The 12,806-nt window shown below is 38.1% G+C and overlaps 1 protein-coding gene across 1 annotated transcript; it reads left to right on the top strand.

The window, feature by feature from the left end:
- The first annotated feature begins 5,577 nt into the window (after window positions 1-5,577).
- Window positions 5,578-11,316, top strand: LOC116210992 (calcium uniporter protein 4, mitochondrial-like). The gene is made up of 2 exons (XM_031545169.1): window positions 5,578-5,839; window positions 11,243-11,316. Exons 1-2 carry the CDS (start codon window positions 5,578-5,580, stop codon window positions 11,314-11,316), a joined length of 336 nt encoding a protein of 111 aa, XP_031401029.1.
- Window positions 11,317-12,806: the final 1,490 nt, after the last annotated feature.

Genomic DNA, 12,806 nt, shown 5'->3' with positions numbered 1-12,806 from the left:
GGGGGAGAGTGAGGGTCATGAGGAACCCTTAGGAAATGATGGCACGACTTGCCATAGTCGTGAGGTGGTGGAAATGTCGAGGAAGCCCGGGAAACCGTGAAGATGTCTATGGAACTCGGTTCTGGACAGGGCTGGTTTGGCAAGCTGGAAGCTTCAAATCGCAAAACTAACACCGGAAATGGACTCAGGGGGTCGAATGCATGTGGGATATGAAGTTTGGTCAAGTTTGGATCGGGTTGGGTGGCGGTCGCCGGAAAACGGTGGAGTTTTCCGGCGGTTGCGTTTTCTTTTTTTCTCCTCTTTCCCCCCAAGATCCCGAAAATGAGCTGCCCCCAAAACAAGGAGGATTCTCCTCCCTTTAATTGCCAATTTTGCCGGGATTTCCGCAGATTTCGGGGAGGAAATCGCGGAGATCCCGAAAGCGGCTGCCCGGCCGGCCGGAACAGTAATTTTTTTTTTTTTTTTTTTTTTTTTTAGAAAAGGTAATAAATTGGGAAATGATAATTTTGCCCCCCCTTGGAGCCGGTGGAACGAAATTAGGTGCTGACAATATTTTTTGTATTTTTCTCATTTTGAAAATTCTCCATAAACATTCTTTATTTATGTTAGTTTATTCTTTCTTTTGGCTAATATTTATTTATTGAATACTACTATTCAAGTCGAGATTTTTTTGAAACTAGAGCAAAAATTTTTTGCATCGAGTAAAAATTCCAGTTTTAAACTAAAAAATTTGTTGAAAGATTAATCTCCCATTAAATTTTTTCCTGGAAGTATATCAAAATCCATGCATTGATGCAAAGGAGCAGACAAAATAATTAGATTAAAACTCAAATAAAAAACATTAATTCAACTATTATCAATTTGAAAATTTAATGTGATTAAAAAATTTGATGCAACTATAAAATTAAATATATATATATATATATTATTCAATTTATTTGGTCCAATGATGCTTATATTGTAACAGTCGATTTACAAGTGAAAATAATATATCGGTACATTTTCTTCAAGAAAAATGATCTCATTTATATCTTATTTTTGGATATTTAGGGTGAAAATTTTAAGTATATCATTTTACTCCTTTATGTTAATAAAAGTAATTTTATCCAAAAATAAATTCTTACTATTGCACCTTTAGATTTTAGTGAAAAAATTTTAATTCTATCTTTTGGCTTCACAAGAAGGCACGAGATACCATATTATCATATACAAATATCATATTACCATAAATAAAATAGATAATTAATTATAAATTTTGTGAATAAAATTACAATCACCAGTTGTTATCTCTATGGCCTCACATCAGTTTTGTTATTTCCTTTTATTTTAATTATTTTTATCACTCCTAATGGCTTTTAACTTATGATTTGAACATATTATGTACCAAACTAATGTATATTTTACATTTATTCTTTTAAAATTGTTTTTATTTACTTCAATATGTGAATTACATTTACTAGAAACAAAAATAATTGTACTAGAAAAATTGTTTTTCTATTCTCGTAGCGAAGCGCGAGCTTTACACTAGTATATAACTGATATGATTAACCCATTGTAGTGACTTACATGCAGTGTCGGGGTTTGAAAACTCATAACGTTTGGAACAAGGATTAGTCTTGGTCAATATTAATAAGTTGAATATGTTTCGTGGTCTCAACGAAAAGAAAAACTAATTTGATAAAGGCCTCATTTGTTTTATGAAAGACTGTTGCTAGTACAAGGAGCATAAATTTCAAAATAATAAATTTCAGAACAATGCACCTAAAAGTGCATTTTTAAAGAGGCTTCAGAAAAGATAAATTTCTTATTGTTTAGCATGAAATTTTGTTATTTACTAAGAGTTTTATTGTATTCAAAATAATAAATTTCTTAAAAAATAATAAGTTTTTACTATTCAATCATTATCTTATTATATCAAAAAACAATAAGCTTTTTGTTGAATAACGAGTTTATTACTATTTAACAAATTTCTCATTATTTCGTTATCGACAGTCACCTGACAAACTGTGACATGACAGCTTTTAATTGGCCTCTACAAAAAGCTCCTTTTATGGAGCCTCATAAGAGAAATTTATCCCATAACTAGTATCTTCTACATCCATTGCTTGTGCTGTGCCACACTGGAGGTCATCACATGCACCGTCCTGGTGCACAATCGTTGAACTCATGTCGATTCCGACTTGGGGTCCCGTCGAAGCAGAGCCCATCCAAGCACGAAGCCATTCCATTTTAGGCAACTAAGTACAATATTAAACTACTTCCGAGGACAAATACTTTCCTTGTTAATGATAATCATTAATTCCAATCAAGAAGGTTCGTTACTCAAGAACGAAAGAAATTATAATGAAACCCTTCAAGAGAAAAATCAAGAATGTCTCCGTTTGGATTCAAAGTAAGATTCTTATTTTAACTTAATTCTACCCACAACAAAACAAAATAACTCATACAAAGTCAAAAAGTGGACCTCATTTATATCACTTTTTTTGAAAATCAAAATCACATAATTCATACAAATTCAAAGGGTGGGCCCCATACATAACCATTTATATCACTCTTTTTCAAAATGAAAATCTGATTTTAAAATGTTACTTACAAACTAAACATAGCATAAATTCGATTATGATATTTGGATTTTCCTATGGATCCACTATTAGAAGTATCTTCATTTAATACATTTGCTTACATGACCTGTCACGTAAACGAAATTTGAATTCCAACTATATAATTAGTTTAATGAGGGATGAGCTAAAATAATCCAAGTTGATTATCTTATAATATATATAGAAGAGGTTGTCAATTACACGACAATTAGTTATAAATTGTCACAGTCTGGCCAGTAGTTAGGCAAGTCATACGATCTTCATTCAAATAAATGACTCAATTATATGTTATGGTAAAGCATTAAAAAAATCACGAGTTGTGGTGCAATTGCTAAATTGTCTTTCATGATGGCGAGTTTTACCTTCAATATAAGGCTTGAAAGCTACAATATATATATATATATATATATATATGTCGTGTGATTAGAATCAAATCGATACGCAATCAAAAGTTAGTTTTAGTGTATAGATTGATGCCGCTCTGTCGTATTGGCTGAACAAAGAAAGCCAAGACTTGTCATGTCATGAGCAAGAAAAAATACACAGCTTAATCAGCATTATCTTAATATCGACAATATCATCACTAGACTAATTACGTGCCTACCTTGAATGATCAAACTTTTGAAAGTCAGACTATTAATGATGTTTTCTGTCGCACGCACGGGACAACATCGATGTTCGTCAAAGTCATCTCTAAAGCTACAATATTTATTAATTAAAAACATTATAGCACATGAACTCTGAAAAAATGATTCCCAACAGAATTATTTATTATGAATCGAACAACTTATGTGTTGCAGAGTCAATCTAATAAAGCCATTTAAGCACATACCTTTGATTTTGATATATATATATATATATATATACATCATTTATTGAAATGGTAATAACTCTCTGGTCGAAAGTCGAATGCTGAAATAGTCTTCAAACGGGGCACATTTGCTCGGCCCAAATTATTATAGGCCAATAGTTTCTTGCAAATTGCTAGGTTTCTCAAGTTCGGTAGACGGATTGATCCGGCCGCCTAAAAGGATTTGGTAGAGAGATGTCATTCGTTCAAATCCCTATATAGATTTCAATTACTTAATGAACATCGAACACGTAATTACAGGTTGTTTTCATGTCAGGCGTTAGATGTCCCAACTTGAATAGCGGGACCAGGAGAAACAACACTTTCTAGACGAAACATGGACACCGTACCAAGAAAGAAAACGCTGACCTTGACATCGAGTTAGCGTACGGACGACCAAAGTGTAATCTGAACCCATTATTCGGATATGTTAATCAGTTTAAGCTACATTCGAGATGATAGACCCAAAATCTAGAACCGAAATGGAGTCGTCAAGGCAACTTATGTAGATTTTCGACCATTACCTTATGTAAATGTATGTACAATTGAATTATATAGCTATCGATATTTGGGGACGTCACCGGGACCATTTTGTGCATCATCCTTCTCTTTCGGATCGTACATAGTGTGTCGATTGTTTCGATATTTTCGTCACATACGAAAATGTGGGGTTAGTTTTTATAACAACTGTCGAATGGAAGAAGTCGTGAACTTCCAATAGAACAAAGATCTTGTTGGATGTTAAAAAGAGGGTATAGAGCAATGGTGAATGTCATCGCCCGAAATCAAGAGGTTTTAGGTTCGAAAATCGTGGTGGAAGTACCCGTACACCCTTTATTAGCTATTACGAATTCTATTTTATTATTCTAAGTCCGTGGAATCTCTCTTTTAACTGAAAAAAAAAATATTGTCGGATATCATATTGTTAACTATAGAGACTTTGAGTCCGAGTAATCAATGGCTGGAATTGGCCCAGCCCAGCTTACAAGTACAGAACCGGAACCTCCAAGATAGCCATGGACTGGTAAGCCCATGAACCCAATTATGACGGAGGTAATTGGCCTGGCCCAAAAATTCAATATGAACGCAAGGCAAGTCACATACATTTTCTCTTTTGGATTACATTTATAGACCCCGACAAATCTAATACTAGTAAAATTCACTTGGGTGTATAATATGGGTATATTATAAATGCAATAAAAATGAGTGCATAATAAATGCGATAAAAGAAACTAAATTCAATTAAAATGAGTGTTTAAGAAATATACATCTCTTATGCTAACTTGGGCGTATAAAATGGGTGCATAATAAATGTAAAATTGGTGCATAAGAAATGTACTTCTCTTAAAAGCATAATTTACTCTTTGGAGGGAAACAATAGATTGCCTTATAAAAAAAAGAAACTAAAAAATAAATGCTCGTCTTCCAAATTGAATAAATTTGAAAATAAAAATAAAATAATTTTCGGTCAAATACGAAAATTAAATAGTAAGTAATTTATCATTAAATGGTAAAGTGTTACTAAATAAGAAAGAAAATCAATCAATTTCAATATGCATATTTTATAAAATATAAGAAAGGAATTGAAAAGAAAATAAAAGCATATTTTAATCGTTCAATGGAAACAATAATTGATTGCCTTATAAAAAAAAATAAAACAAACGAAAAAAATAAATGCTCGCCTTCCAAATTGAATAAATTTGAAGATAAACGGAAAATAATTTTCGGACAAACACAAAAAGTAAAAAATGTACTAGTAAATAGGTAATTTCGTCCTTGACTTTCACAGTTTATATCAATTTCGTTTCTAATCTTTTGATTATATCAATTTGGTCCCCGACTTTTAAACCGCTACATCAATTTGGTCATCGTTATATCAATTTAATTCCTGACTGGTGCACCACAAGTCCTTGAATTTTAGTGTGACATCAGATTGATCCCCGATTACATCAATCTGATCCTTATGGCAAAGGGGCGGACGGCATTACTGTCCCGTTAAGTTGTTCAATGACTAAAACTGATGTAATGCCTTGATGTAACCTCAAATTAAATGATATTCATTACATCAATTACATCCTAAATATTGCCGATATCATCTTTTCCCCCTCCCTTTTCCATCTAGAGCAGATGGAGGAGCATAAGTCTGCGATCGACAGGAAGGCTCGGGTCCAGGTCTTGGCCGAGCTCTACTGCGGGCTGGGCTTCCTGGTGGCCCAGATGCTCGCGTTCATGAGGCTCACCTTCTGGGAGCTGACCTGGGATGTGATGGAGCCCATCTGCTTCTTTGTCACATCCCTCCACTTCGCCCTCGCATATGGCTTCTTCCTGGGGACATCGACTGAGCCCTCCTTCAAGGGCTACTTCAACCAAAGGTTCAGGACCAAGCAGAGTGTTGGGAAGGGATGTACTCAACCAAACAATAACGCAGCGATTAATCTTCCTCCCCTACGTTCAGAACTTAGCCCCACGTGTTGTGAAGCTGCTGTCGAAATTTCGTCCCAATCGGAGTTCGTTTGACGTCCCGATCGAGGTTTGATCTCTAGCTGCGCGCTGCCCCTGTTGATCCGAATTCGGCTCTGCTCTTCTCTGTTCCTTTTTGCCGTTTTGCTGCTGCGGCTGCTGCTTCTGCTACCTTCTACTATCTTCTGCTGCCGCTCTGCTATATATATATATATATATATATATATATATATATATATGCCGCCTCGCTTCTGCTACCTTCTACTATCTTCTGCTGCTTTGCTGAAATATAAACCCTAACAAAAGTGGGTCTTGGGCCTATTAAAACCCGATAAAAGCCCAATACAATTGAGCCCAACTTCCTCCAAATTGGAGGGATACCCAACAAACTCCCCCTCCCGACTATTTGGAGGCTTTGAGCATACCGGCTATGTTTCGGCAAACATGAAGTTTCTCCCTAGCGAGAGGTTTTGTCATCATATCAGCTCCATTCTCATCAGTGTGCACTTTGTCTAGCTTCACCAGCTTAGACTCCAACACATCTCTAATCCAATGAAACTTGATATCGATATGTTTCGACCTCGAATGGAAAGTGGGATTCTTGCAAAGATGAATGGCGCTTTGACTATCACAGTATAGAACATACCTTTCTTGCTTCAAGCTCAACTCCTGCAAAAACTTTTGCAACCACAACATCTCCTTGCAACCTTCGGTCACCGCAATGTATTCGGCTTCCGTTGCAGACAAAGTGATGCACTTTTGAAGCCTTGATTGCCATGAGATAGCTCCCCCTGCAAAAGTCATCAAGTATCCCGAAGTGGATTTCCGGGAATCGATATCTCCTGCCATATCTGCATCAGTGTAGCCCACTAACTCCGGCTTACCAGTGCCAAAGTGTAAACACACCTTGGATGTTCCTCTGAGATACCTCAGGATCCACTTAACCGCATTCCAATGCTCTTTCCCCGGATTGGAGAGAAAACGACTAACCACACCAACAGAATGAGCGATATCTGGCCTTGTACAGACCATGGCATACATTAAACTTCCTACAGCTAATGAGTAAGGAACTTTCTTCATCTCTTCTTTCTCCTTCTCACTTGTAGGACATTGCTTCGAGCTAAGTTTGAAATGAGAAGCAAGTGGTGATGAAACTGGTTTAGCATTACCCATGTTGAACCGATCCAAAATCTTCTCGATGTACTTCTCTTGAGAAAGCCAAAGTTTTCCACTTGATCTGTCACGAGAAATATGCATTCCAAGAATTTGCTTTGCTGGTCCCAAATCCTTCATGGCAAAGGACTTGTTGAGCTCCTTCTTCAACTCTGCAATCTTGCTCATATCATGACCGACAAGCAACATATCATCCACATATAACAGTAAAATGATAAAATCACCATCCGAGAATTGTTTCACGAACACACAATGAAAGAGTCAAACTTTTTATACCACTGCCGAGGTGCTTGCTTAAGCCCATACAAGCTCTTCCTCAGCCTGCACACCAAACGCTCCTTACCTTTAACTCGGAATCCTTCAGGCTGCTCCATATATATTTCTTCCTCCAAGTCACCATGCAGGAAAACTGTTTTTACATCGAGCTGCTCGATCTCCAAATTCAGACTAGCTGCCAGTGCGAGAACAACTCGGATCGATGACATCTTGACAACGGGCGAGAAGATCTCCTCGAAGTCAACTCCTTTCTTCTGGTTGAAACCTTTCACTACCAGTCGAGCTTTGTATCGAGGTCGCTAGTTCTCTGTCTTCAACCTGTAGACCCATTTGTTCTTCAATGCTCTCTTACCTTGCGGTAGCTTCACTAGGTCATACGTGTGATTTTTAGACAAGGAGTTCATCTCCTCATTCATCGCCTTCAACCAGTGCTCCTTGTGCTCATGTGCCATAGCTTCATCATAGCACTCAGGTTCTCCCCCGTCAGTCAGTAGCACATACTCATAAGGCGGATATCTTGTAGATGGTCGTCTTATTCTATCAGATTGTCTAGGTAGATCTGCAGGCTCTAACTGTAACTGCGAGCCTGTATCATCCGTAGTCACATCATCATCTACCTGAGGAATCTCACCCCCAGTCGTGGTTTCTTCATACTCACCAGGTACCTCTTCCACTGGATGCTCTACATCAACCGGTACAGGAATAGAGATCTCGTGAGGATTGCCTACTCTGGCCTTCTCTAACTTTTGCAAATCCTCGATTGTCTGATCCTCAAAGAAGATAACATCCCTGCTCCTGATGATCTTCTTGCTATCAGGGTCCCAAAATCTGTACCCGAACTCTTCATGTGCATAACCCAAGAAGATGCACTGTTTTGCCTTGGCATCAAGTTTTGATCTTTCATCTCGAGGAATGTGAACAGATGCCCTGCACCCGAAGACTCTGAGATGCTTGTATGATACTTTCTTGCCGGTCCACACCTGCTGGGGTACATCTCCATCAAGTGCAACTGACGGTGTAAGATTAATAAGATCAACCGCTGACCTCATTGCCTCGCCCCAGAAAGACTTAGACAGTTTCGCCTGAGAAAGCATACAACGAACTCTCTCAACAATTGTGAGGTTCATCCTCTCTGCAAGCCCGTTCTGCTGTGGTGTCTTCGGTACCGTCTTCTCAAGTTTGATACCGTGAGTCCTGCAATAGTTCTCGAAAGGACCTCTATACTCACCACCATTATCAGCTCTGACACATTTCAGCTTCATGCCTGTTTCTCTTTCCACTGCTACATGGAAGTTCTTGAAAATCTCAGTCACCTGATCTTTAGTTCTCATAGGGTAAGCCCAAACCTTCCTGGTGTGATCATCTATAAAGGTCACAAAATAGAGAGTACCACCAAGAGATCTATCCGACATGAAACAAACATCAGTATGCACAAGATCAAGTATATGATCGCATCTAGAGGGACGACTTCTAACAAAAGAAACTCTCCTCTGCTTACCAGCTAAACAGTGATCACAAGTGTTCAAGTGCATACCTTTAACGGGCAAAGACTGCTTTCTAACAAGAATTTGAATACCTTTCTCGCTGATATGCCCAAGTCTCCTATGCCATAGCTCGATAGGATAATCCTCAGCAACATTAACCTGACCGGAATTGTGCTTAGCACGCAGCCTGTAGAGAGTGTCGATCTTCTGACCCCGTGCCACAATCAACGAACCCTTGGAGAGCTTCCATCTCTCATTGCTAAATTCGTTACTGTAGCCTTCATCATCAAGCTGACCCGTCGAGATTAGGTTAAGGCGAATTTCTGGAACATGCCTCACCTTCTTCAGAAGCAACTTGCAGCCAAGCTCGGTCTCTAGACAGACATCACCAGTACCGACAATCTTGCATGACTGTCCATTCCCCATTCTCACATAACTATAGTCCCCGGTAGTGTAAGATGAGAAGAAATCCCGATGAGGAGTGACATGAAACGATGCACCTGTATCTGCAACCCAGGTAGAGTCCTGACATGTCAAATTCACATAGGCTTCATCACAAATGATGTAGGTCTCTCCATCAGATGCCACTGCTGTAGTGCCTTCTTCTTTCTTGCTCTCACCGTTGCCATTCTGATTTTTCTTCAGAGCTCTACACTCCCTTTTGTAGTGTCCCTCTTTTCCACAGTGATAGCAAGTGACCACTTTCCTCGTCTTCGACTTTGATCTACCCCTCGATTTGCCACGTGAGTTACTATGCTTGGAAGAGAAATTTCTGCTTTGACTTCTCCCCCGTTGTTCAGTAACCAAAGCTTCAGACTGAATGGAAATCCCCGAGCCTTTCCTTCTAGTCTCCTCATTAAATAAACTGTCTGTCACCGTGGCCAACAATAGCTTCCCGTTTGGCGCAGAATTGTTTAATGCAACCACAAGTGTGTCCTAATTATCTGGTAGAGTCCCTAAAAGTAGACAAGCCTGCAACTCATCGGGTAATATTATCTTCAGATTCGTCAACTGGTTAATAATATCCTGGAAATTACTCATGTGTACAGCCATATCACCTCCATCCTGGTAACGAAGATGAACCAGCTTCTTCACGAGGAATGCCTTATTTTGTGGTGTCTTCCTTGCATAGAGATTTGTCAATTTATCCCACAAAGCTTTCGCATTTGTCTCCTGAGCAACATGATGATAAATACTATTGTCTATCCACTGCCGAATCAAACCAATAGTCTTCCAATTTGTGCGTTCCCAAGCCTTGTCATCCTTATCTTTGGGTTTCGCGGAATCCCCTTCAATGGGATCGTACAAATCCCTGCAAAATAGAAGATCCTCCATCCGAGACTTCCATATAGAGTAGTTGGTTGCATTCAACTTGAACATAGATCCTGTAGACTCCTCCATCTCGAAAACACCGAAAAACTCAAACTTCTCTAACCCGAGGCTCTGATACCACTTGTTGGGGAAGGATGTACTCAACCAAACAATAACGCAGCGATTAATCTTCCTCCCCTACGTTCAGAACTTAGCCCCACGTGTTGTGAAGCTGCTGTCGAAATTTCGTCCCAATCGGAGTTCGTTTGACGTCCCGATCGAGGTTTGATCTCCAGCTGCGCGCTGCCCCTGTTGATCCGAATTCGGCTCTGCTCTTCTCTGTTCCTTTTTGCTGTTCTGCTGCTGCGGCTGCTGCTTCTACTACCTTCTACTATCTTCTGCTGCCGCTCTGCTATATATATATATATATATGCCGCCTCGCTTCTGCTACCTTCTACTATCTTCTGTTGCTTTGCTGAAATATAAACCCTAACAAAAGTGGGTCTTGGGCCTATTAAAACTCGGTAAAAGCCCAATACAATTGAGCCCAACTTCCTCCAAATTGGAGGGACACCCAACACAGAGGAAGCTCATTAGGCCCAGAACTTTGATGTCGATGGGTATTACGAGCTGTGCAAGGTTTTTTACCCGAAAGGGGTTGAGTCTTCAAGAGGGAAGGAGCCATTATCGGCCACGGCCTTGGATAGGGACTGATTAGTTAATACACAAGTAAGGGATGTAAAGGGAAGAATTAGATTATCCCGGGGAACTTCTACGGTGCGCTGATGCTCTTTTTCTCTATATTTCGGGTCATTATTTTTGCTCGTTCGCGAGTGATAATTCCCTTTTGCTCGGGTTATCTAACTTGAACCAGATTTTCTGGTGTACATCATACATGTATTCAGACTGCACAGATTTATGTATCAGGGCATGTATATTATCCATCATCAGAAGACATCTTTTCAATAATTTTTCAGCCATATATCCATTTCATTCGGTATGAGACATGGTCGGTTTATGTATGTATATCGATTATTGAACCATCTTATAATTTCTTCCAGCAATTTGCTTAATTCCTTTGTTTATAGGATCCTTCCTCGACAACAAATACTTCTTCGTCTTTGCTGATGCAATCGCAAGCGAGAATCTGGACAAGAACTAAACTGGAAACTCTGTCAAAGCAACTCTATCTAACAAGGAACCGGTCATAATTTTGCATTGTCTGAGGGCCTCTGCAATATCCAGGTGAACAGAGAGCGAGATTCCGGTTTGGAATTAGTTTGGCTTTCTTTCGCTAAAAGTCCGGTTTCAATGCGTGGGTCGGCAGACCTGTCTTTGCACATATTACCGCTCTGCACTATTCTGTAATCTTTTTATTCTGCAATCTTTTACTTGTTAAGGAATGTTCTCAAAATTTTGCAGATCGACAAAATCATGAATTGGCACAACGTTTTGGGCTTCCGCTTTTGATACGGTGACTAATGGTTTGAAGAAACAAATAAGGATTTGCCCATGAAACTTACCGCACATTGTCTCGTACGATTGAATGGGTAGGTCAAGATGGCTTTGTTCGGTAATGGAAATGAAGAAGGAAGGCTGGCGTTCAGTTCAGTTTGTTAAAAAAGGTGCATGAACTAAATTGATGTAGTAAATGGAAGGCGGGAATTCGGTTCAATTTGTTTAAAAATAACGTAGGGACTAATTTGATGTAGCAAGAGGACCAAATTGATGTAACAATTTAAAGCATTTAACACCGTCAACATTCATACTTAACGATATGACCAAATTAATGTGGTAGGAGATCAAACCGATGTAGTATTAGGACCTGATCGATGCACTTACAACACACAAGGACCAAATTGATGCAACCGTAGCACTAACTAATGTAACCGCACCAATTAAATTGATGTAACAAGGACCAAATTGATATAGCAGTTCAAAAGTCGGGGACCAAATTGACGTAACCAAAAGGACAGAGACGAAATTGATGTAAACTGCGAAAGTCATGAACAAAATTGTCTATTTACTCATAGAGTAATTAATCATTAAATGACACGCATTTCGAATAAAATAAATTGAAAATAAAAGGAGAATAATTTTCGGTCAAATACAAAAAGTAAATAGTAAGTAATTAATCATTAAATAACAAAGTACTATTAATTAAGAAAGAAAATCAACCAATTCCAATTTGCCCATTTCATAAAATATAAGAAAGCAATTAAAATCATATTTTATTCTTTCAAGGAAAACAATTATTGACTGCTTTATAAAAAAAATAAACAAACGAAAAAAATATATACTCATTTCCAAATTGAATAACTTTGAAAATAAAGGAAAAATAATTTTTGGTCAAATACAAAAAGTAAATAGCAAGTAATTAATCATTAAATGAAACGCCTTCCAAATTGAATTAATTTGCAAATAAAAGGAGAATAATTTTCGGTCAAATACAAAAAGTAAATAGTTAGTAATTACTAATTAAATGACAAAGTGCTATTAATTAAGAAAGAAGATCAATCAATTCCAATTTGCCTATTTCATAATATATAAGAAAGGAATTGAAAATAAAGTAAAAGCATATTTTACTCTTTTAAGGGAAACAATAATTGAATGCCTCATAAAAATAAAGAAACAAAAATTAAATGCTCGCCT

Source organism: Punica granatum, chromosome 6, assembly GCF_007655135.1.
Source record: "Punica granatum isolate Tunisia-2019 chromosome 6, ASM765513v2, whole genome shotgun sequence".
NCBI lineage: Eukaryota > Viridiplantae > Streptophyta > Magnoliopsida > Myrtales > Lythraceae > Punica > Punica granatum.
Note: the sequence above shows the minus strand (reverse complement) of the source record. Positions and strands in the feature narration are given on the sequence as shown.

Excerpts from the sequence above, each read along its gene's own strand:
- LOC116210992 (XM_031545169.1), top strand. The coding sequence starts at position 5,578 with ATGGAGGAGCATAAGTCTGCGATCGACAGGAAGGCTCGGGTCCAGGTC. Across the intron at positions 5,840-11,242 it reads AAGGTTCAGGACCAAGCAGA|GATCCTTCCTCGACAACAAA; the intron begins GTGTTGGGAAGG and ends CTTTGTTTATAG.